The 25,578-nt window shown below is 51.6% G+C and overlaps 1 protein-coding gene across 1 annotated transcript; it reads right to left on the reverse strand.

Moving 5' to 3' along the window:
• Positions 1–3,589: 3,589 nt before the first annotated feature.
• Positions 3,590–15,015, reverse strand: KCNG4 (potassium voltage-gated channel modifier subfamily G member 4). Its single transcript, XM_017644400.3, has 2 exons — positions 14,128–15,015; positions 3,590–4,894 (listed from the first exon to the last, which is right to left on the reverse strand). Exons 1-2 carry the CDS (start codon positions 14,875–14,877, stop codon positions 4,028–4,030), a joined length of 1,617 nt encoding a protein of 538 aa, XP_017499889.3. The 5' UTR covers positions 14,878–15,015; the 3' UTR covers positions 3,590–4,027.
• Positions 15,016–25,578: the final 10,563 nt, after the last annotated feature.

The raw sequence follows: 25,578 nt of genomic DNA on the forward strand, positions 1-25,578 counted from the left end.
ACTGAACAGTCTGCACTGCACATGACACACACATGCGCTGCTGTCATCATCCCCAGAGGTTCACAGAGCCCTTGTGGAAACTCTCACAAAGGATTCTGGGACTGACAGTCTTCTGGGGGGCCTTCCAGTTCCCACAGTCTAAAGTTCTGCGAGCAAAGGGCCATGATATAGCCAGCTGCTCTCAAAGGTCCAGGAAGACACACTATGTATAAATAACACAAAAAACAGAGCAAATGATAAAGCAACTGGGACAAAATGTTTAAAAATAAGAGATGTATTCAGGTATTCTATATACAAGTTTTGTTCTTGCAATTTTTGTGTGTGAGTTTGACATTTTTGCAAATAAAATGTTCAAAAATCAATTGCCTGGTGACTAGTGATCATTCAATAAGTGATGCCTATCATTAGCATATCAATATGAGGAAAAGCAGGGGGCAGTTTAATGCCACCGAAGAAAGGCATGCAGCCAGACACAGGGGGTGCAAGGCTGCAGGGTGGAGGTGAGGACCCCAGGTGGGATGGGTAGGAATGTATCCAGTAGCTGCTAGACAGAAATCTTAGTGAACTTCTATCAAACTGGAACTACCTGCCGATCTTTGCTAAGGCAGCAATCCTGTGGCTAGTCAGGGACCATGGTTTGTTTATCTCCCTTCTCTCTTCTTGTTTCTTACCTGCTCTTCTACATTGCTGAAATGAGCTCTTCTTCCCAAAATCACAGACTGTGAAGCACAGAGGGACCTTAACACCCACATAGTCCAACCTGTCCGCGGGATCAATGAAAAAAGGAAGGGCCAGCAAAGTCAATTTTCACATCCACTGCTCTACCAGGGGAGGGTGAGTGCTGGTGCCCGAGGTACCTCAAGACAGCCTGCTTACTCTGCTTGGGAGGACATGGCCAAGCATTACAATCTTGCCTTGAATATTTTCTTCAAAGGTTTGAGCACTGTTTCAGATGAGTCTAAGAGCTGCGGCATGAAACTAGGAAGAGTTTTCTGCCAGAATCAGGATACTCAGATCTAACAAAACCAAACGGCTGTGTGGCCTTGGGCAGGTGGCTTTCCCTCTCTGAGCCTTGGGCTCTCCATCTTAAAATGCAGGATTTGATTTGCTTGAAAATTTCTTATCCTTTTTGAGGGCTCATGGATTCCTCTGAAGATCTGATTAAATTGTTCAAAGCTGTGCACTTGAGATGCACATAATCTCTAGAGGTTCACAGAACCCCTCATGGAAACTCCCTGCTTAGACTTGCATCTGGGGTGGGCTGAAGTTACCTGTGGGATCTGTGACACAGCACGAAAATGCTTGAGGTTAAAGGCTGTTTGCTCTTTGCCTTCAGCTGGAAATGTCTACCTTTGGCTGCGGTCATGTCCACTGGCCGCAGGGAAAAAAAGCCTTTCTGGGAATGGCAAGACTCCTCTCAGCCAATGGGTATGAAGAGATCTCCTAGCAACGTTACCTCCATCCAATCAGCATGGAGGAAGGGCTGCTCTGCCAGGCTATGCCTGGGGAGAAAAAATACAGCGTTTAATTAAGCCCCACATAATGCACAAACAATTCCAATTTTCCACTTCTAATTTGGCAGAGGGTTTCCACTGGGCGTTAAGACACTATAGAATCTCGTGATGGTGGTGGTGGGCTCACCTAGTTTCCTTTGAGTTCTGGCCCATTTTTGTCCAGACGCCTGGTGTGTGAATCAGGAAAATGGAGATGCCTGAGTGGAAGGCAGCCACAGGATGGGCAGAGCTGGAGGGGGGAATTAGTGCCCCCAGGTGCGCGGCACGGAGCCCTCCAGCCAGCAGAGGGAGGGCTGGCTGTGAGGTCCCACGTGGGTGCCAGGCCCTCTGCTGGTTGCTGAGGTCTCTTCCCTGGTTCCGAGGGTGAGTTCACCACCTCAGTGCAATGGGCCTCGGGTGGGCACTGACTGGAGGTGGGGAGAGTGTCTGGAAATTTACATATTCTTTTAAAAAGAGTTATTTGCAAGCGTTACACATCTGGATGTTGAGCCCTCTACCCACATAGCGGTCCTGAGGGTCTTCGTGGAACCCCTAAACAGAAACCACAGATCTAGCCAAAGCCCACAGTTGACAGAGTGCAAGGGCCAAGGTCACACAGGGATTGAAAATCCGGGCCTGAGGCAGCACCCAAGTCATGGGCCCCCAGTGCTCCTGAGCCTCTGCTAGTCACTGGGGGCACGGAGCAGTCCCGGGGTTCTTACAGGAAGAGGGGCTTTCCTTGTGTGCCTGGCCGCTGTGCCACTCTGCAAAGAGCCGACTGGGTGAAATGTCAGTGTGAGAAGGACTCGGGGGAAGTGCTCCTCTGATTTTTGGGGTCTAGAGGGATGGGTACATGGACCCCGGTCAGCTGGGAGGGCAGCCAGAGGAGTCAAAGAGAAGCGGGGGCTCCCCACGAGGCAAAGCCAACTTGAAGCCAGAGGCTGGTGTGGGGGGCTCCGCTGGGCCAGAGCTGGCGGCCACGCTGATGCCTGGAGCGACAGTCAGGGGAGGGCATGTGCCTGGCGCATAGTAGGCCTGTGATAAATACTAGAGGATTGAATGAACGGTGATGAAACACAGATGCCCTTTTGCATATACTACACCAGATCCGTGGCTCCCGTTCCCCTCCCCATCACCCATTTGTATCCCCGTGCACTCTCCCCGGGGATTTACAGCCGAAGGCAAGGAACTGCTGCTTGTGTCCGTGTCACGCATGGGAGGTGCCATCGAGACCTCTCTCAGGTGTGCTCTGCCTGGCGCCTAAGAAAAAAAGGCAAAACAGCAGGATGTGGCCCCGCCTCGGACAGCTGCTGGGCCCTCACAGCTTGCAGAGCGGCTACTCTCCTTGCACACAGTCCTGTGGAGTCTCGTCCAGGCACATTGTCCACATCAGCTGCCTGGTCATGCCGCGCCTTCCTCTGGTGTCTCCAACGGTTACCTTCCACCTGTCAGAGTCCAAATCCTCTGCAGAACCTCCTCAGCCCACCGCCCTCTCAGCCTGACCCCCTTCAGGTTCGGGGCCCCACTTCCGTCAGCATTCCAGCCCTGCACCGTCTCCGTGGAGCCCCCTGGTGGCAGTTGCTCGAGGTTCATTGCCCTTTCCCCCCTGGCCTCAGCACACCCTGCCTTTACCTCAGGTGACCTGGTCCTACATCCTCAGCCTCTGTTGGATGCAAAGGGCTGAATCATTAGTGAATGAATGGATAAGGACATAAATACATCTAAACCTAAGCCGAGGACTTATGCTCTGGCATCAAGGGCCTAAGCTGGGGCGCCGGCAAAGGGCAGAGCCTAAGGCTGCCCTCATTTCTGCACTGAAGCTACACTGTTGCCGGGGTGGTGCAGCTGAGGTGGGAAGCTGAGGTCTCCACAGGGCTGGAGGAACCAGCAGCAGGAATGGTCCTCTCAAGGGACAACGCAGTGCCTGCAAGATTAGCCTCTGTCACTTCCAAGAACTGGACAATTGGAGAATGTTCCAGCAAGATCCATTGGCCAAGGACGGCCTGCTGTGCTGGCAGGTGGGGCTCCTGCCCGGGGCCCAGGGATGTCGGGGGGATGGCAGGCCACCAGCCCCACTGCAGGATTTAATGCACAGGCTAGTTCTGCCTTCTCGGCTTAAGAGCTCCCAGGGCTGGGGGCAGGCAGCTGGGTTAGGAAAATGCCATTGGTAAGAGTGAGCAGAGAGAGGACCCCTCCCGGATCCCCTGGTGGGGCTGGGTGGGAGATCCGGTCAGAAGGGTTTTAAGTGCCTGGATCCTCCAGTTCCTGGTAGTGGGTGGCCCAGGAAACAGGGTCTTAGGGGAAGAGTGGAATTCTGTGGGATGCTGGAGATTCTTCAGGAAAGCAGGCGAGGGTGCAGGGAGGCTGCTCTGACCCAGCGAAGTCACACGGGCTCAGCAACGGGTGGGGAGGGAGGGAAGGCAGGTGACACAGACAAGGTCAGCTGGGGCTGGCGTGGCCACCGTGTCAAGAATCACAAAGAACATGTACCTTTGGCCTTGAGCCCCTCCTCCGTCAGGAAAACTCCCTGAGCTCTAGAAACCACCACCACACCGTCTGTGCCCTGGTGCTCTTGAGCCTGCCAGCCAAGGGCAGTGGGGGGTTTCCCTGTATTCAGGAGGGGTCTTGAGATAAACGTATTTGGTGGGCGAGCCGGATCTCTCCGGGACCAGGTTGTCAGCATCATTCAGGAGGCCGTGTTCTTTGGCGATGGCCGCGTGTCGCAGGCGGCACAGGCGAGCCTGCACCTGGTCCTGTTCCTTCTTGAGCTCCAGGTAGGAGTGCGAGAAGGTGTGGAAGATGGACGTGGCTGGGAAGGCCATGATGAGGATCCCGCTCAGGATGCTGCTGAGGGCCACCACCTGGCCAGGCACGCTGCGCGGCACCATGTCCCCGTAGCCCACCGTCGTCATGGAGATGACGGCCCACCAGTAGGAGGCCGGGATGCTAGTGAACTCCAGGACCCGCCCGGACTCCTTCTCAGCCACGTAGACCAGAGGGGAGAAGAGGGTAACGGCCACGCAGAGGAAGAGGAGCAGCAGGCCGAACTCGCGCGTGCAGCGGCGCACCGTGAGGCCCAGAGTCTGCAGCCCCAGCGAGTGGCGCGCCAGGCGCATCACATAGAGGATGCGCAGGGCCCGCAGCACGCGCAGCGCCAGCCCCACCTTCTCCAGGTAAGAGCTCCCGCCTGGCCTCTCGCCATCCTCCTGGGGCTCGCCGGACACCACCAGGGACACGTAGTAGGGGGAGATGGCCAGGATGTCGATGATGTTCAGGGGCCCTTGGAAGAACTGGCACTTGTTCTGGGCCTGCACAAACCGCAGGCAGAACTCCAGGGAAAACCAGGCCACGCAGACGGTCTCCACGATGAAAATGTAGTAGCACTTTCGAGAGCACTCGCCCTAGGGAGACAACGAAATACAGGCTAGAGAGCGGACAGGCAACGTGCTGGAAATGCGCAAGGGACCACGCAGAAGGCGATTCCATCTGTATCTGCATCGATACTGATGGGGACATAGATATAGATGGAACTCATATATACACAGATCCCATATATAGATTCTGTATATTAAATATATTCTGTATACAGTCTATATGTAATATAGTCTCTCTACAGCCTATCTATCCATCTACCTTATACATCTTGATGGGGCTCTATGCTGTGGACTCTCAGTTGTCCACCAAATGCCCCTTTTTGCATACCTCTCAAGTCGTGGCTGGGCACATGGCTGGTCATCTAGATCAGAGACCACTCTTTCCAGCCTCCCTTGCAGGTAGGTGTGGCCAGATAACTAAGTTCCCACCTGCAGAATGTAAGCAGATGTGATGCAGTTCCATCCAGTTCCATGCGACACTCTTTCTCCCTATGACCCACAACAACCCTTATGGGCCTGCACCCCAGCTTAGAACCTGAAGACTGGACCAATACCCCCGGGTAGGATGGAGCATCAAGGTGGGAAAAATCTGGGTCTCAGAATGAGAGCAGTGCATTTACCTCAATCCTTCTGTTTGAGAGGTATCAACTTCTAATGTGTTTAAAGCCGTTCTGGTTTAGGGCCTCTTTGTCATAGCAGCCAACCTTCACCTTTACTGATAGAAGCCCTTTTTGTGCTCCATGCACTGCTCTAGGGCTGTTGCTTATGCCACAAAGTGATGCCATGCGCAGGCAGTGTGACTTCATTGTGGCCCAAGAAATGATTCCAAGCAGTGAGGCAATTGCCTGAGCTCACACACATAGTAGGTGGTCTCTCAGCCACTATGTGCCGTTGTGTAATGTCTTTGCCTGTCATACTTCACTCATTCATACAACAAAAATGTGTTGTCCTCAGAGTTCAGTCCTTGAACCAAAGGCATCAGACTCCCCAGGGAGCTGTGAGAAACACACTCTTGAGCCTCACCCCATCCCCCTGAAATCAGAAACTGCATTTTAACAAGACCCTCGAATCATCTGCATGCACATTAAGGCTTGACAGGCTCTGGTCTGGGGCTTTGAAATAGGCTGATGCCCAGGCCAGGACCCCAGAGATTCTAATTTAATTGATCTAGATTTGTACCTGAGAAGGAGAACTTTCCAGAAGCCTGAAAGATGAGTTTAATGTGGAGCCAGAGTTGAGAACCTAATTCTAACTGTTACATATATATATGTATCTATGATGGATGAGTGAATGAATGACCAAAGACAGCTGCTTGAATGAAAAAGCAAAATGTTGACAACAGCAGTTTTCTTTGGATTAAAAAGCTCTGAAGTGGAAAAGGAAATTATTTCCAGTGCCTGGGCCCACAGGAATTACTGAATTAAAATGTTTGTTATGTCTGGCTGTTGGAGGCAGGGAAACTTGTTGGACTGTCTGATCCCTATTTGCCTGTCCAGAGCGAGGCAGCTTTCTCCCTTGACTTTTCTCTGATCTACCAAAGTGGTGGGAGGTGGTGAAATGACCCATGGAAAAGTTAGCAGCCTGCTGAGCCTGCAGGCACAAGATACATGGCAGCTACCTTTATGAGATGCTTCACTGGTCACAGACACAACCTGCCTGGTCAGTATAAGGGTAGGCATACCCTTCTCCTATCACTGGATTTTATAGGAAGCTGAGGAAATTTTCCAGCACACCAAGAAGTCTTTGCCATGACTGCCTGGGGTTTGCATCAGGATCTTGGAGGACTCGGGAGTTTGGGATCCTGATTCCCCAGTCCTGCTATGAAACTGCTGTGTGACCTTGCAGTGCTCACGGCCCCTCTCTGCTCCAGTTTCCAATGAATAGGTGGGAACAGAATCAGTATTTCTCAAAGCTGATTCAGAACCTCCTGCATCAGAATCCCCTGGAATGCTTGCTACAAATGCAGATTCTTGGGCTCTCATCACAAAATCAAAACCTGGGAGGGCGGGTTGGTTCCTGGAATTTGCATCTTGGCAAGCCCCCCAGTTGGCCCCGAGGCACCTGAAAGTTTTTCACCCTGGGCCTAGAGTGAGTGTTCTCTTCAAGGCCTCTTTCATCGTTGACATCCTGAGTGTCTCCCCCTTGGCTTAAGGCACTCTTGTAGCCCAGGGGTAGCCTTTCCTTGACCCACTCGCTCAAGAGGGTGACCCCTGAGAGGCAGAGAAGGCTCGGTGCGCCCTCCCTCTGCCTCCGGTGCTGGTGCTTGGCTATTCAAGGCACGAGCCACCCACTTCCCTCCTGGCCTGGCCTGCCGGCTACCTCCCTGCACTGCAGCTCTGCTCTGCATCCTTAACCGACCTTCCAGAACTGGTCCTCAGAGAAAGGCCCCATTAGAGGCCAGCCCAGGAGCGGTGGGGATTTACGGGGCTCGAGCTGAGGAAATTCCCAGGCCAGCTAATACCTGAAGAAAAACAGGAAAGAAGGAAAGAAAAAGTTACTTTTCCTCCCTCTGACGATGTCTCTGGTTGTATTGCATGGGTATGGCGAACACCTTGTCCTGGCTTGCCCAGAACCTTCCGAATGCGAGCACGGAAAGTCCCAGGTCACCAGAACTCCCTCAGACCTGGGCAGCCTGGAATGGCCGGTCACCCCTTCCATGGGCCTTGTCACAGGTGGAATGAGATCTGCTCTGATTCAGGCCTCAGAAGCCCGGAGCGTGAGCGATGGTCCGTCAGCGTGGACCAATCTCACAGACAGGACGTGGGGCAAACCAAGCCAGATGCAAAAAGCCAATGCTGTACGTGTCTAGTATGTGAAGTCCAAGAACAGGCAAACCTCACCTGTGGTGGACAGAATCCCCAAAATAGCAGCTGTCTCTGGGTGGGGTAGGGACTGGCTATGAGAGGCATGAGACAGCCTTCTGGGGGCGGGAATATTCCACAGTAAGCAGAAGTGTGGGTCATACCATACAGCTTGAGATTTGTGCATTCAATGTATTTAAATCCTACCTATAAAACAGTAACGTAAAAACAAAATGAATAATGATAATAAGCTATCGTGGGTAGAAGGGGTGGGGAGAGAGAATGAGAATGACAGGATGTGGTGGAAGCTCAGTCCTGGGCCCTTGGAGGTTCATTATATTATTGTCCTGTTTACTTTGTAAATGCCTGAAATTTCCCATCGCGAACAGGTTAAAAAAAAGATCAGAGTCAGAAATCAAAACCACAATGAGCTACCACTCCACACTCATTAGGAGTTCTGCAGTTATCAAGGCTGAAGATAACAAGTGTTGGTGAGGACGTGGAGACATGAGAACCCCCCTAACACTGCTGGTGGGCATGTAAAATGGTGCAGCTGCTTTGGAAAACAGGGCGGTGGTCCCTCAGAAAGTTAAACATAGATTTGCTGTGTGACCCAGCAATTCTGCTCCCAGACATATTCCAGAAGGAACTGAAAATATCCCTCTACCCAAACACTATGCACATGCTCATAGCGGCACTGTTCACAGTAGCCCCAAAGTGGAAATGACCCAAGTCCTACCAATAGTGACTGGATAATGACTCCATCCAACAATGGAATATTACTCAGCCATAGAAGGAATGAAGCCCTGAGACGCACTACGACGTAGATGAACCTTGAAAACCTTATGAAAGCAGCCAGACACAGAGACCACATATTGTCTGGTACCATTTACGTGAAATGTCCAGAAAAGGCAAATTCACGGATTCAGAAATGACATCCGTGGTTGCCTGTGGTTGGTGGGATTGGGGGATTTGAGAGCTGGTAGCAGGTGTGTGGCTTCTTTAGGGATCATGTAATGTTCTGGAAGTAGTGAGAATGGTTGCACAACTGTGTATGAAAAACCACTGCACTGTGAACCTTACAAAGGAGAATATCATGTATGGTATGTAAGTTCTAGCTTCATAAAAAAGAAACCAGGGGGAAAATTATGGTATGTGGGTTCTGTCTTAATCAAAAAGAAATTGGAGTCTGAGTCAAAGTTGGCTGAGTGCATCCGGGTGAGGCAGGGAGTGAGCCCCACCGCCGCGCCCTGCTCCTCTCCCACAGCCCTGAGGTCAGATCAGAGGGTGGGCAGGGCTTCCAAGGACAAAGCCACTGTCCCTGGGGCCTGTCTGCCCAGGCTGCTGGCTGCAGGTGCAGCTGAGCCCACTGGGGAGGGACTCGGGGCCACGGTCCTCACCTTGGAGCTCTCTCCACTCCTTCCTGCAGCGGCACCTGCCAGCTCGCCCTTGGGAATATGGCCAGACTCGGCCACTTCCCACCTCCTCTTGGGTCCGTGCAGGTCCCACCTGTCTCCTGGGCAGCTCTGGTCTCCCTCCCTCCTTCCTGTTCATTCCCCTGCTTGCGCCTCTGGCCCTGGTCCCGGTCCTGACTCTCTCCTCTCTTGGGCCTGTGTGCTGATTCATTGCTCCCCAGCTTCTCCCTTCCCTGGGAGCCGCTTCCCTCTCGGCCGTCTTTCCAGCCACTGTGCCCCTTTCAGGATCCTCTCCCGACTCCCGATACCCCTTGAGCCCCTCCGCCCCCTCCTCCAGCCAGCCCTGGCTCTGGAAGTGTGTACAGCTAAGGGGATGAGGGCTAGGGGTCGGGCATGGGGACAGGGGGTGGGAACTACACTGAGTCAGGCAAGGTGAATCCCCTGCAGGAAACAGGGAATACTTCTTGTTGGCTGGCACATGGGAGGCTCAGCTGAGGGGCAAAAATCCCCCAAAACAGAAACACCAGGTTAAGAAGAATTCCCAGAGCAATTACCAAAGGTCACTGAAGACGGAGCACCTACAGAGAGGAGACAGCAGAGCTGATTCACGATTCAAGAAAGGGACGCGGGAGGAGGGGAAGCTGGCTCCAGCCCCAGGCTTTTTATTAAAGGCTGGGAGATGGAAATTGCAGCCCAAAAGGTGAGCCGCACCCTCTCAAGGGGGGCATTGTTCCTGGGAGGTGTCCCCAGTAGTTCCACCTGATCTTTTCAAAACCTCCCTGTGCCTTCCTTCCAGCCCTGCACCTTAGTGAGATGCTGAAGCCACAGCCCGGGACAGGAGGGAGGGCTTTGCACGGCTGCAATCCGGCGTGTCCCTCTGCAACGCCCCCGAACGCACAACAAAGGCCGAGCAAGCGGTAGAGAGCTGGTTTGTGCCTGTACTGGTCACCACTGGGGCTCCAGCCCAGAGCAGGCCTTCTGGAAAGGTCTGATGAGGACACAAGTGAATGAAGGATGATGCTGGGCACCAGAAAGGACAAGAAGACATTCTATTTGAGCCAAGTGGCCTCTGACTTGGCCGCTGCCATTGGTTCCCATGAGCTGGGAGAGAGGCTGATGAGCAAAGCAGAGGAGCAGGTGGCAGGAGTGCGGGCCGAGTCCGAGAGGGTGAGTGAGAACACGGCGAGGGTTCACTCTGTGCCGGCACATGTAACTAGGATCATTCAGCCTCAGCGCCACCCTCTGAGTAGGTGCTATTCTATCTACCTTTGTAGATGACAAAATAGAGGCACAGAAAAATAGAGTGACCTGTCCAAGGGCCGGACCAGGGAGTGGCAGAGCTGGGATTCAAACCCACAAGCAGCCAACTAGAGATTCTGGCTTCTTTCCATGAAGTGATACTGTCTGCAGACATCTTGGTAGCAGTAAAGAGGAAGAAAGAGGTCAGAAGAGGAGAAGCAAGTGTTCACCTGCATCTGGCAGTGACCTTCAGCCTCCCCCAGAGGGAGGGAAGGTGCTCTGATCAGCAGAGCTGCCCACCTGCGGCCAAGTCCATGTGGAAAGGACACCAGGGACGAATCACAGGGTGGACAACCATGGCGGAGGACTCGGGCAGAGGGAAGCAAAGCACTAGGAAATTACACCATTCATCACTGGATGAATGGATAAACAAATTGTGGCACATATAGACAGTGGAATATTATTCAGCCATAAAAAGGAATAAAGTGCTGACACGCTACAACGGGGATAGACCTTGGAAATGTCACAAGGGGTGAAAGAAGGCAGTCACTGAAGACCACATATTGCTTGATTCCATTTATATGAACTGTCTGGAATAGGGAAATCCATGGAGACAGAAAGCAGACGGTGGCTGCCAGGGGCTGGGGGAGAGGGGTGGGGAGGGACTGCCTAACTGGTACGGGGTTTTATTTTGGGGTTTTGGGTGTTTCGGAACCTGATAGAGGTAGTTGCTGCGTGGCATTATGGATGCGCTAATATGTCACTGAATCGTTCACTTTAAGACTGTTAATTCTGTTGTGTGAATTTCAGCTCAGAAAGTGGAGCAGATATGCTCTGAATAAAAGCTCCAAGAAGGTAAGAAATTTGTCTTGTCTCCAGTACCTAGAAAAATTGCATGCCTATTTTGTAGGGGTGACGGGAAGGCTAATGATGTGACTTGCTGTAAATTAGCACCTAATAAGCGGCTGCTGCTGATCATGACTTCGAATGTGCCTGCATTGCTCCAACTGCTTCGCATGAGTGACTCTCGTAGTCCTTACCATAACCCCTTCAGGGAAGGGCTGACGGCATCCCCATTTTACAGATGAGGAAACGGAGGCTCAAAGACGCAACAGGACTCTCCCAAGAATGACTGAGTGTGCGAGGGGTGAGGCCAAGGTTCAAGCCCAGGGTGTCTGCACTCGGAGTGATCATGCTGGACAGAGAAACACTCATGAAGTCCAGCTGCCGCAGAAGCCCCAAGGGCCACCAGGCCAAGGGTCCAGACTAGAGGCAGATGGCCCAGCATGGGAATATGCTGTCATGTGGTCATAAGGCATCAGGTTTTAGAGTCCAGTGGAGGTGAGTTCAAATCCTGGCTCTGGCACTCGCTGTGAGCTCATGAAAGTGATAAAATTCCCTTGTGCCTCAATTTCTTCATCTGTAAAATGGGTTTGCAGTAGTATCTGCTTCCCAAAGCTGTGCAAGGATTAAGTCCATTCTGTCGTGAGGGGTGCTTAATAATCATCTGTGCCTTCATCTCTCTGGGGATGTGCTCTTCTAAGGTTTCCAGCAAGTCCGAATGCTTCTTATTGGTGCTGAGGCACTTGACTCAGTCCTTTCTGTCTATACTGCCTCCTCCCTGCTCCATTTTAACCTGCAATCTCCTGGTGCAGACCTTTTACCTCAGTTTACCTTTATTACCAAGTTACTCCAAGGGATATTGCTGCAGGACATTAGAAGAAGGACAGAGCGCAAACCACTTCTTTGCGTGTGCTGCAATTCTCCAACCCAGAGTTATACCGTCATGCCCCTCCCCTATCTGGTGGAGTTCTATGGGTCCTGGACCTGGGGTGTTTGTCCCCTCATGTGACATTAATTTGGGGAGCCACCAGCCATGCACCAGGCCCCTCGGAGGACTCAGGCTCCAGGCCTTACGGCTCAGCCTGCCCTTAGAAGCAGCGGGCCAGTGTTCACAGCCTGTGTGCTGAATCCTGAATCCTGAATCGGCTGCTTTCAGACTGACATCCCCAGGGCGAACACGGAATACCAGGCACGTGTCGGTGGAAAGAACATCATCTTTTTATGTAAATGTGAGGACACAGTCTTGAAGGAACAAAGACTGCCCTGTCCTCAGCCTCCCGGCTCTCTGAATCACTCTCTGGATGGAAATAGATGCTCAAAGGTGGACTCACAAGGTCAAAGCAGAGATTTCGACTGGCCATGGCATCAGCGCCTCTTAACCCAGGGGTAGGAATGGCCACCCGTCCTGCACTCAGACTCGGGGCTGCCTGGGTCAGGGGCCTCGTGCCCACCTCTGATTTGATTTCCTGATTCCCTATTAAACCAAGCCTGGGCTCTTGTCCTGGGTAATTTCCAAAGCATTAGGCTTTGTCCCTCTGCATAATCTAAATCCTGGCTCCCTGGAAACCCCTAAGAGGAACGGGCTTATGAAAATTCAGGGGTGCTTCCTCAGCAACTGGGATCAAGGGCACCCTTGGGGGCCTGGGACAGAGGCCACTTATTTTGTCCTAACCTTTTTTACTGCAGTGTCCACGTGTAAATTAAACTGAATAATCAAGCTCTTAAAATCACAAGGTTTTGTGCTGAAGAATAAAAAAATGCCTCTCTATGGGGGAAAAAAGCTGAAAGTGGAAATATTTTACTCAGTTTGCTATAGGACAAAACATATATAAATTGAACAAGGTACATTTTATTCAACAAATATTCCTTGAGAACCTACTCTGGGGAGGCCTGGGCTGGTTCTCCACGGAAGAAGCCCTTTCTATCTGGAAAGTTCTCTGATCCTACCATATTGCCCTGGGATATATCCTTAAGGGAAGAGAACTTACATCAACTGACAACGGTTATGGTCCGTATACAAGGCACACTATCTTATGTATGTGTTTCATTTATCAGCCCCTTCTGTCTACTCTGATATAGGCTTCATAGGTTAGGGCAATGGGGAACCATAGAGGAATATGGAGCAGGACAAAAACAGTGTTTTAAATTGGAAAACACTCCAGTTCTCAGGTTGAAGCTCTCTGATAGACTTCCCAACAAAACGTTTGTTTCTTACCCATTTCTCAGACCACCTGGCCCCCTGGAAAGAGAGTGCCGGAGTGGGCACGGCATCTTTTTGCTCTGGCGTTCTAGGACAGAGTCACTTAGGTTTCAGGAGTGAAGGAACAAACAGGAGATCTGGGGGGTGGGGTCTGAGAATCTTTGGATCATCTGCATCTTTGCTCTGTAACCACAAGGAAGCTAACCGTCCTGTGCCTCAGTGTCCTGATCTAAGACGGAGGCGGGATGCCCGCGAGGATGTTGGCTTGCGAGGGCAGGGGTCTGGGGCCTGCCATAGCTCGTGGCCCAGGGTCGCTGCTCAGTAAGGCCTGAGGAGTGCACTGATCAATGCACGGCGCGGGTGAGTCTGCAGGCAAGCAACCATGAGGGCAGGCCCTGCTCTCTGAGAACATTCACGGCAAGGTTACCTGTTTTACAGAGGAGGACAGAGGCTCAGAGGGGGGGAGCAGTTTGCCTGTGGTCACAGAGCAGGAGAGGCAAGTCTGAGCCTGCCGGGCCCACTGAGACCAGGGGCGACTGTATCAGTATCTGAGGTTCCCCAACTTGCAGGCCCTAGGTCCTTCTGCCCTCACGGGCCTCTTCCTCCAAAACACAAAATTAAACATGATCTTTTATGTCTGCATTGGTTTACAAATGAACACCATCCTTGATAAGTAATTTTCGTGGTTTTTCTGGTTTTAAAGGAAATTTAAGTGTTTTCAGGGGCCCTGCAGAGACACGGGCCGGGTCAGAGGCCACTCACCTTGTCCTCCTCGGCCCGCAGGTCGGGCATGGTGCTGACACACAGGCTGACAGCCGTGGTGGCCACGAACAGGATGGACAGGCAGGCGAAGACCTTGCCGGGGAGCCCCGAATGCGGGTTCTCCACCGTCTCCCGCAGCCAGTGCAGGACCAGCCCCCAGCGCGAGGGGGCGGCGGCCGGGCGGCAGGCCCCCGGCTGCCCATGCAGCGCCCCCTCCCTGCGCAGCTCGGCCAGCTCCTCCAGCCTGCGGAGCAGCTCCCGGAGGCAGCAGCGCTCCAGGCGGGCCTCCTCGATGCCCCAGTAGGCCAGCTCCTCCCGGAAGGCCAGCGCGCACATGTCCCGCAGCAGCGCCAGCCTGCCGGCCGCCAGGAAGCTCACGATCATGCCGAAGGCGCCGGGGCTCCTGTCGAAGAAGAACTCCTGGCTGTCCTCGTCGTAGTCGTCGCAGAGCTGCGCGATCTCCTCGGGGCTGCGGCAGGACTTGAGCTTGCTCAGGCGGCTCCGCGGGAACTCGTCCAGCGTGCTCCAGGGCAGCAGGAACCTCCGGCCCCCGACGTTGACCAGGATCTCCTTCGTCAGGTCCGCCGCCGGGGAGGCGGCCCGGGCGCCCACCTTCCGCGCCCTGCGGTAGTAAAGGCCCTTGATGCACGGGGGCCCCACGGGGCCGGGCGAGAACTGACCCAAGGGGCTGTAGGAGCCAGGGTGATGGTGTCCGGGGAGCAGGCCCCTGCTTCTGAAAGACACAGGCATTGCCGAAGACTTCCTGGCACCCAGAAGGAAACAGGCAAGGACACGGGAGAAATCAGAGTCGGGGCAGAGTCCTCGACAACAGGGCTGCGTCCTCACGTTTGCTTTCCCACGACCTCATCTGCGCCTTCATTCTTTGCATTTTCCATCCAACACAGGCTCACTGGGCACCTGCTATGCCCTTGGGGCCTATGAGGGAACAAAAGGAGATGATGACATCCCTTCTCTGGTGGAGCACCTACTCACATCTCAGAAGGCTCTTCCATAACACCTGGAACGGGTGTATGTGGTCTGGGACTTGGGGGAGCTCCATCCTGGCTGAACAAGTCAGGGCCACCCCACTTCTGGGCTGTGTGGTCTTCGGCATATGGCTTAACCTCTCTGATCTCAGCACCATTCTTCCCTGTAACAAGACTTGTGCCAGCTTTGCAAGGTTCGTTTGGTAAAAGCTGTGTAAGAGTGTAAGACGGTCTCAAGTTCACCACCGGGATATGATCCCTAACAGGCTGGCTGTCCGGAGCCTTTCACTTTGTCTACACCTGAGGTGGTATGAGTGCCCACCTCACTGGGCACTGTGAGCGCGTACATGCAGTCTAACATATGTGAAGTGCTGGGCACCGAGCTATATGCTTCCCCTATGTTAACTCATCTGAAGAACCCCACGAGGCAGCATATTATATCTCCATTTTACAGATGAGAAAATTGGGGCACAGAAAGGTTAAGTAACAAGGAATGTGATTGTGCTTAGCACAGCGTCTAGTGACTCTCAGAAGCTCCACACCATCACCTCAACCCTCATTTGGAGGACTTTGCTCTCTTGGCAATGGTCCTCCCTGTTCACTGGGTGCTTGCCTCAGCAACCCTTGCTGTGTGACCTTGAGCCAGTTACTCCCCTTCTCTGGGCTTTGGTTCTTGTGATCTGCCAAATGAAGGGGCCTCTAATGCCTTCTTCATTTCAGACCTATTGGGGCACTTGACTTAGAACAGAGTTTCAGATTCAGCCCACACATTTCAAAAATCACCTCAGTATTTCTCATCCTCAGCATCCTGCAGTCATTTCCTACGTTATTCATTCCAACCAGAGCTGATTCCAAAGCATCTATAACCTTACATTCCAAGATGCACACCAATCAAGAGAAAAAATCGGCAGCTGAATGGAAATAAAAATTCCTCTCAATTTCAGAGCCGGTTGGATTCCAGCAGGCAGTGAAGAGTTGAATCACAGCCTATGCATTTCACTCTTGCTCACCGCGCACTCTGTTATTCTGCACGCATGCATTACTTCATTTACAATGTACGGCCAGAGGAAGACAGGCAGCCTGCAGAGAGAAAAGTGCTTTGAAATCCTGGGAGTCCTTCCCAAGCTTTCGCATTTTCCAACTGCAAAAACCCAGACCCAGAGAGCTGAAATGACTTGTCCAAGGTCACACAGTGAATCCAGACCCTACCCAGGACTCCGTCTCCCAGCTGGGGCTCTTCTTAGAACCTCCCCGACCACCAAACTGCCCTTTCTGCTTTCCCTGCACGAACCCAACTCTGCAATGCACTGCCCCCAAGACAGCATAGCCGGCACACAAAACTCCTTCCAGAGCCTGGGAAAGGTAGTCACTCAAAAAGCGTTTTGGCCAAGGCTGTGTAACAGCACACACCCACCCCTGCAGCAAGCACAAACTCCTGCCCCCAAGTTTAACTCACCCTTCTGTCTCAGGGAGCCCGTCTCCAGCTGTGTCTGTGCCCGGCAAGGGGAGCCCATGTCTCGATGCCCAGGAAAGAGACAGGTTTGTGGTAGAGATGAAGGGGAAGAAAAGAAAAATCCCAAACACAGCAGGTTCTGGCAGAGTTACTTTGCGACCTTTCTTCTGTTTCTCCTCCTCCAGAAACCAGAAGTCCATTCATTCTGCATCTCTCTCTCCAGCAGCTGCACAGCAGCCCTGGGGGAGTGGGGTGGGGCTTTTAAAATGACCCAGAAGCCCTTTCCCCTGTGAGAGGTGAGGGTCTGAGGGGTTCATGGTAGGAGGGAGCTGGGCCGGCTGTCCTGCCTTAGCCACGGCCTTTGCACTCGGAGTCCCACAGGGACAGCCAGTGTGGTCCTGCAAGAGACAGCAGCGGTGGTGGGGGTGGAGTGGGAAGGGCTTGGAAATAATCTCTCCATCAGCCAGGCAGCAGGAGTAGCCGCAGCTCTGGAAGGCAAGGCGCTCTGTCCTCTGGGGCCAGGGCATCTGGCTTAGCTGTCCCCAGTACCCTGGAGGCTCCTGGGGTGTGCTGGGATGGGGAGGTGCTCAGGTAGAGGCTGAGGACCTTTTTGCTGCTTTTAACCAGTCTGGGGACAGATTTGGAGAATCCCAGTGTCAGAGTGCTGGGTGGTTGTTCCAGGGGCTACATCATGGACCAGGGAGAGGTGTGAGCACGGAGTCACACCTACCTGGCCCCCGGCTCTGATGTGAATGGCTGAGTGACCTCAGGCAGGTGACTTACTGCCTCTGAGCATCAGTTTCCTCGTTTGTAAAAAATATGAGAAGGAAAGGGGTTCAGGGACGTCATACCGTGTGCCCCAGAGCCGGCTCCTGCTGTGGTAGGGAGGAAGGGAGAGGCACGGTTCTAGCCCCAGCCCTGCGCCGTCTCACTGTGTGTCCCCAGCTGGTCCCCGTACCTCTCTGGGCCTCTGTTTCCTTACTGGTCAAGTGAGGGCATTCGAGGCTGTGATAGCTGAAATTGCAAAACCGTTTTCTCATGTGAGTGCTCAGCATACACTGGCTCTTCTTAATTTTCTTAAGAGGTTCTGAGTCCGTCTCCTGGCTTCCAAAGGTGAGTTATCACCATCAGCTCCATTTGCAGATGAGGCCCGGAGGTCTGGGGAAGAGGCTTGCTCACGGTCACCTTGCTGGTGGGAAGCTGCACCCACAGAACTTTGAGTTGTGATGCAAGGATCTGGGAGTGAGGAAGGCCTGAGCTCAAGCCATCCACAGCTACCTGGAGGCAGGAGCTGCTAGTCTCTGTGGGCAATCCGTGGCCTGGGAAATGGGGGCGAATTCAGGCAGGAGCAGAGGAGCTGGCTGAGTGGAGGTGATCTAGGGTAGTGGTTTTGCTTGAAATCCAAGGTCTCTGCAGAAATAACGGAGGGGCCTGGAATGGGGGGGGGGGCGACACAGGGGTGCACTCACCATGCCAGCTGTGCTCTGAATGGTTTTGCACAGTGAGTCTGTAAGTGGAACCACACGTGGCCCAGTCTCCACCCTCAGCCCGATCAGAGAGACCCAGGGGCCCCTTGGTGAGGATGACACTCTTCCGTCTTCCCCTGACCCCCCAGTTCTCTCAGCTCCTAAAGCTGGTCCAACGTCTCAAGGGCTGGACTCCAAAATGTTTCTTCCAACTCATGCTGCTCTCCCTCTCTCTGCCTCCCCTAGCTCTTTATTACCTTAACCTCTGACTAAATGTCCCCCCACCACACCTGGGCCTCTCAGTTCTCTTGGGGTTTGGAGTGCATGTTTTCAAATCAAGAATTTACCGCTTCCCGGCTGGGTGACCTTGAGCAAATTCCTTAACCTCTCTGTACCTCGCTTCCCTCATCTGTGAAATGAAGATGCTAGCGCCCACCTACTGATTTGTTGTTGACTGTCAAACAAATCCATTTTCATATGTAAGGTGCTGAGAAGAGAGACTGGGGCAAAGCAGGTCCCACTTAAGTGCTTGCTGTTATTAAGATCATCACCTTAACTTCTGTCCACATCATACAACAAGGGTTTTATTTGAAGAAAGGAGCCTGCTGTTAAATAAGTTTTTGAAGAGAAAAATTGAGAGGCACTGATCTAGTACAAGCCCCACATAACTCGAAGAGGAACTGAGACTCAGAGAGGTGCAGAGATTTGTCTGACCGCTCACGGCCAGTGGATGGCAGGGCCCTGCTCGGGTGGGACTCCTAGTCCAGTGCCCTTGCCACAGCCTCTGGGTCTTCCCTCAATACTGTCACTCTGCCTGGGCCCCAGGACCCGTGGCTTTAGCCACAGGACCCTGGCTGGTCAGCCCCACCCCAGGGCATTCACTGAGTCCTTCCCCAGGGCTTGGTAAAGTCCAGTCACCTTTGAGCTTAATGCCCTGCCTTCCTGCCCCCAGGGTCCCTCCCTTTTGTGTACACAGGAGCTCAGCTCTCCAGGGACGGTAGCCCAGCCTCCTTCTCTTTCCAGTATCCTGGAGGTCTGGGACACAGGAACGCCTGTGCCAGTTCATCCTTGATTTTTCTGATGGACTGCCATGTGCCATGGCTTCTGATAAGGGTCGGGCCACAGTGAACATGTATGTCTCCCAGCACGGCTGTAACAAAACCCACAAACAGTGTGGCTCAAAACAACACGTTCGTTACTTGTGGTTCTGGAGGCCAGAGCCCAAATGGACCTTAAGGGGTTAAAATCACTGTGTTGCCCAGGCTGAGGCCTGCTGGAGGCTCTGGGGGCGAATCTGTTCCCAGCACGTAGGGGTTCCCTGCCGCCCTTGGCTCGTGGTTGCATCCCACCTCCTCTGCCTCTGTCCTCGCATCTCCTCCTACGAGGCCCCTGCCTCCCTCTTATAAGGACCCTTGTGATGACGTTGAGCCCCCCAGATAATTCAGAATAATCTCTGAATTTTAAGGTCTTTAACTTAATCACACCTGCAAAGTTCCTTTAGCCATGTTAGTAATATATTTGCGGGTCCTGGGGATTGAGATGTAGACATTTTTTAACTCAGTGAGACCCATTTTGGACTTTTGACCTCTAGAAGTATAAGATAATGAATCAGTGCTGTCCTAAACTACTGAGTGTGTGCATGGTATTTGTTATGGCAGTGATGGCTGACCCATGCAAGCCCTGATGCGGGGAGTGGGGGTGCAGGTCACAAACTGACCATCAGAGACACTCCCCATTTGTTGAGGGGAAAGTCCTGCCCTATCTGTACAGCCAGGCTTCCCAGCGGCATCTGCATTCAGAAGGCAGGACCCATCCAGCCATGCAGGAGACATTTATTGAGCATCTACTGTGGGGGCTGCTGCTTGCTGGCCATGTGACATTGGACAAGTCACCCTCCCTTGTGTGCCTGAGCGGGGTGGGGGAGATGAAGCCCCACCTCACATGCACATTGTAAGGAACACATGCGCTAGGCCACGGGCGGCACTGATGTCAGGGCTTGGCTCCCGGTAAACCTTCAATACGAAATTATTCTTAATCATCACTGTTATTTATTGTTGACAGAGCTCCAGTCTCCTGACAACGGAGCATGAGAAGAGCCCGAGCAGCCAGACCCCAGTGGGTGGTGAGCAAGCACAGGCGGCAGATAACTGGTGGTGTGCGGTTTATTGGTAACAACTGGCTTTCCGGGGGAAAAAGCCCTGCTGTGTAGAGTTGGCCGGTTAACAGTGGTGCCTCCCGCCATGACCAGTTTCATGCTGCTAACCCTTAGCATCTTCAGCGTGGAGTTGGGAAGAGATGCTAATGATTGGCTCTGGCCAGCTTGGCCGTGGGCTCCAGTCCGTCACTGCACACAGCCTACCCATAGGCCAGGACAGCGCTCCCCAAGGCGGGACCCCGAGTGGGCCCTCATGGGCCAGCAGCGAGGACTGTGAAGGACAAGAACAGAGATGCAGAAGTGATGGGGCTCTCTACGTCGCTGGGGGCTGGCTGTGGGAGCCACTGGCGATGAAAGCTGCGGTTCTCCATCTTGGGATATTCTACTATCACACCTCAGATCTTTTTAAAAACTCCAGTGACTGGGCCACAACCAGATCAGTAGAATCAGAACTTCCAGGGTCAGGGCCCCACTTGTAGTATTGCTTCACAAGCTCCCCTAGGTGACTGTGATGTGCAGCTGGGGTGGGAGCTTGGAGCCGGGAGTGACAGGATCAGGTCTGCAAGTTCCAGACCCACTTTAGCTCACTCAAGTATTGCTGGAGGCCGTGCACGAGCCTTTTAAAGGCCAGTTTGGCTCTGTTGATCAAAATAACAAATGCAGATGCTCTCTGACCTACAATTGCACATGTAGGAAATCTATTCTGTATATATGCTCACGCGTGTGTACAAAGATATATGTATAAAGATATTCATTCCAGCATTGTTTGTGGTGGCAGTGGATTGAAAATGCCCAAAGGATCCCTCCTTAAGGGACTAGCTAAACAAATCGTTATTAAGGCAAGAGAAAACTCCGCAGCCATTAAGAGAGGAATCTACATGTACTGATGTGGAAGACCAGCAAGATGCATGAAGAGCAAGATGCAGAAAGATCAGACCGAATGCCCCAGTTTACGTAAAAAATAGACAAGAAGGGTGTGTGTATGCACAGAATATTTATTTCTGAAAAATGGGTAAAAAACTAGAAACTAGGTTTGTCTCTAGGGTGGGAAACTGAGGGGTCTTGAGGAGAGGCAAGGGGGAAATTTCATTTCCTCTATCATTTTGTATTGTTTAATTTAAAAAAATTATGAGCATGTATTGATTTAAAAAACGTTTTTAAAAAGTTAAATTAAAAGACACCTTGGTACCAATGGGGAGGACGAGACAGCCTGGAAGAAAAGAGCTCATTTATCAGACCAGGCAGGAGGTGATAAGGCTGTGAACAGACAGGGGTTGTGGGGCTGGAGGGGAGGGAGGCTGGGAGAGGAGCCATTGGACGTGGGAACCAAGTGGAAAGTGCTGGATAAACAGTAGTGCGTGAGCCCTGCCCTGCCCTGCCTTCAGCTGTTTCAACCTCAAGCACACCCCATCAAGAATATTTTGTTGGTGGCCAAGGCTGTAGACCCCACTGGAGAGACCTGATCGCAGCCTTTGGGCTGCCGGGGTCATTCAGCATGAGCTCACTGGGGGTACCAAGCAACTCAGTAATTTTCATTATGAACTCGAAGTACAAGGGCACTCAGATCATTCACCCCTGAGAGTTCCAACATCATGATGCCTCCAGGAGCCAGGCAGAGATGACATGAGACAGGCTGGGTGCATGCTGTGCTATGGTGGAATGTGGGTCCAATGTTGAGTCGCTTTCCCTTTGGGAAGAAGAGCTGTTATCCTGATTTTTATGCTAAATCTCTCACATTCTGAATGTTGCCAACGAACCCAGAAGTTTGCAAAGCACCTGAGCCGGACTCAGGCATATCTGATGATGCAACAATTCTGCTCCTACTTGTACACCCAGGAGAAACGTCACCTGTGCTCACCCAAAAGCATGGACTACACGGCTGGGCGCCCCACTGGAGCACCCACTACCAGGAGAAGGGAAACTGTACATTCACACAGTGGAACGCCGTCCAGCAAGGAGAATTCACATGCTCCAGCCAGAAGAATGGTTACCTTTGGGGGTACAGAGTGGATTCTGGGGGCTGATCATGTTGCTTGATCTGTTCCCCCAGAGGCTGACTGCATTGTGTTGAATTCGTGCAAATGATGTGTGCACTTAATCTGTATTTAAATTTAAAAAGCTTTTTTTTTTTTTAAACAACCATTGCCATGAAGGGTCCGATAAAGCATTTCACGGGCTGGATTCAGCCTTGGGTGTGCGACAACCCGGTGGTCACAGTGAATGGCTCTGAAGAGGCCCCTGAAGCCTGTGTGTATGCCCAGCTCTGTGTCTTCCCTGGACTGTGCCACCCCCTTCCCACCCCACCCCCTGGGATTTTGAGGTCCTTGAGGGCACAGAAGTCAGCGGTGAAGGTCTGCCTACCACCGTCCACCACACTCTATCTTCCTTTTTCATAAGGGGGTAGAGAGATGGGTGGACCACTTACAGCGGCTTAAGCTTTCTGTTTGAAAATATCACACAAGATGTAACACTCTCCGGTGAAAGATGCAGGCACTTTCTGAACGTGTGTCTGTCCTCAGGGACCTTGCAGGAGTGGTGGACTGTCAGGGCCAGTCTCTGCTACAAAGGAGAGATGTTTGGGTGTCAGGCAGCTGGGCCCTTTGGATGCTGAGGTCTTTCTGTTGAAGGACGGGTTACTCTCCAAGGAGACAGGAATGTCATTATATTCTGGTTGGGGGTTACAGAGTGGAGCCCATGCTGAAACCTCACCTCCCCCCACCGCCTAGTGCCTATAGCTTTTCATTATGACATTTTTCAAACAAATGGAAAAATTGCAAGATGAATACAAAGAATGTCCCTATTCACTGCCTAGGCTCTTAATTACTAGAATTTTGTCATATTGACTTTTATATCAATATATATGTTTTATTCTGAAACATTTCAAAGTAAACTACCGTAAGTTAACACAGTAAGATGCTGGGACAATTCACCCTGAATTCTTCAGCACAGACATCCAGAAAAATAAAAGTAATTTTCTGCATAACCACAGAACCATTACCACATCTAACACCATTAACAACAGTTACTAAGTCCCTAATGCTGTCTACTGCCCAGTCTATAAGCAAATTTCTGTGTCTCCAAATTGATAGTTGTTTTTCGAAGACCAAGATCCAATTAAGGATGACACATAATGAACATTTGCTGATTGTGTTCCTTTCCTCTGCTAATTCCAACAGTCTTCCTGTGCCACCCCAGAACTTTCTTTCCCTCCCCCATCCCGCCCCCATGACATCGACTTTCTAAAGAGATGAGGCCAGGTTGCCTGCAGACTGTTCCCCCTGGATTTACCCCATTGTTCTGAAGAGCCCATCTCTCCTATTTCTGGAAATTAGGTCTAAAGGATTGATTACACTCAGGTTAGATAGTTTTGGCAAGCACGCTTCATAGGTGGGCATGCTGGGAGTTCCCGATGCCTGGCTGTCCCCTGTGGGTGACGCCAAGATGTATTGCTGGGGTAAGGCAGCCACAGCAGACGTGTCCATTGTAAGGGACCGCCTTTCATTTTCCAGTTAGCAAGTATTCTGGGATGATGTTTGGAGTGAAATACTTTTTATTCTTTGGAGTGAAACACTTCTAATTCTTTGGTGGAGAGGATACCGGAACTCAGGAGGAGGGGTTACTGGGAAGGGGATGCATAACCCCGTGTCCCCTCCCACCTAGGTGAACAACCTGTTAGGGAATCACCAATCACCCCGCTATTACCAATTAGAAATTGATTCTAATTAGGAGAATCCTAGGAAGATTTTTGCAGGAAGGGGAGGGTCTGACTGTGTCCTGGGGGTCCTCATCCAGTCAGGGTATCTTCTTTTTCTTAGTCCCTCTGATCTTGGGGTGGAGCATCTGGTAATACAGGTCTGCCCATGGGCCCCAGAACACAACAGAAAATGTGCCTACAGACGCGAATGTTCACGCTACATTTGATAAGTGAAATCGAGGGAAAAATAAAATGTAAAAATATTTGTCGAGGGGCTAAGCGCGTATCTCTGAATGGAAGGCCTAGATGTGATCTATGTTGTTGTCGTGTATCCATGTTTTTATTTTGCGTGCAAAGTTAAAGTATCATGTGATTGAGCAGGCAGGCTCTGGAGTCAGATTGTCTCCAAATACCAGCTCTTTCAATTTCTAACTTGGTAACCTTGGCCAAGTCACTTTGACTCTCTGAAGCTGTTTCTTCAGCTGTAAAATGAGGCTAATAATAGGACAATAGTACCTGCCTCAAAGGTGGGATTATTGTAAGGATTTAGTAAGATAATGCATGCAAAGCCTTTAGCATAGTGTCCGGCATAAAGTAGGAAGTCAAGGTTAGGGATTATTCTTAGTTGTATTATTAAAAACTTTCTAAACAGAGAAAAGCTTATGTAATTACACTAGAAAAAGGCAAAAAGCTGTAAATACACACAGAACCCTTAAGGAAAAAAAAAGACAACTGGGTCTCTAAGGCCCTAACAACAGCATCTTGTATGAGTACATGTGTGTATTTTATCAGGAGAATAAGCCTAGATTTACTGCTGGAAAAAATCTCATAATTTGCTTCCATACTTTTTAAGAGCCATTTGCTCCAGACATATTCTGCCTTCGTGAAGATTTTGAAAAATCTAGGGCAGTGATTTTCCTTAGAGAGGAGCAAGAAGGTTGCCAGAAAAGTATGCTGCCCTGTGGATCCTCAATATTCTGGAGTCAGTACTTACTCAGGAAAGACAGATGCTAAAAGCCGTAGAGTAATTGACCTGATTTTATTTTAATGCAGAAGTTTGTTCTCTGCTGGAATGCAAAACCTTTGTTACCCTAAAAGGAAAGGTTTGTTTGACTTGTTTTGCTGTCAGCAGAAATTCTGGCTTTTGCATTCAACAACCTCCATGGCAAAATAAATGGGAGGAACACGCAGGACTATCGGGTTTACGTAGAGCAAGTCTGGAAGAGCAAACAGTGGTGGAGAAGTGGGGTGATGGTCGCCTCACCCCAGCAGGAGTGGATGGCAGACCATGGCAGCCCTTGGTCAGGTCACGGGAGCAGGGCCGGCCTGGCTCTGAGAAGCAGCTCATATCAAGCTCCATTGCAGAGTGCAAAGTCGGGCCAGAGCTGGAGGTTTTTCAATTATGCTCCTGGCATAGGGGCTGGCATGGAATGGGCATACAGTAAGCAGTAGATGGATGGACAAACAGAGAATTAGATGGAGTGGGAGGCACTTTCTTGACCTCTGACCTCCTGGGGACTGTGCTTGGCAGCTCGGACCAGAATGCAAAGGAAACAATGGTTTTTGTTCACATTTCTACATTCCAGGTAGGGCTCCCCTGGCTAATGGTAAGGATACTTATTAATGATCTATCATCTCTCCCTTGGACATATGGCTCCGGGGTGATAGAAATTAAGATTTGTTTTCTTCCCCATAAT

Source organism: Manis javanica, chromosome 17, assembly GCF_040802235.1.
Source record: "Manis javanica isolate MJ-LG chromosome 17, MJ_LKY, whole genome shotgun sequence".
Taxonomy (NCBI): domain Eukaryota; kingdom Metazoa; phylum Chordata; class Mammalia; order Pholidota; family Manidae; genus Manis; species Manis javanica.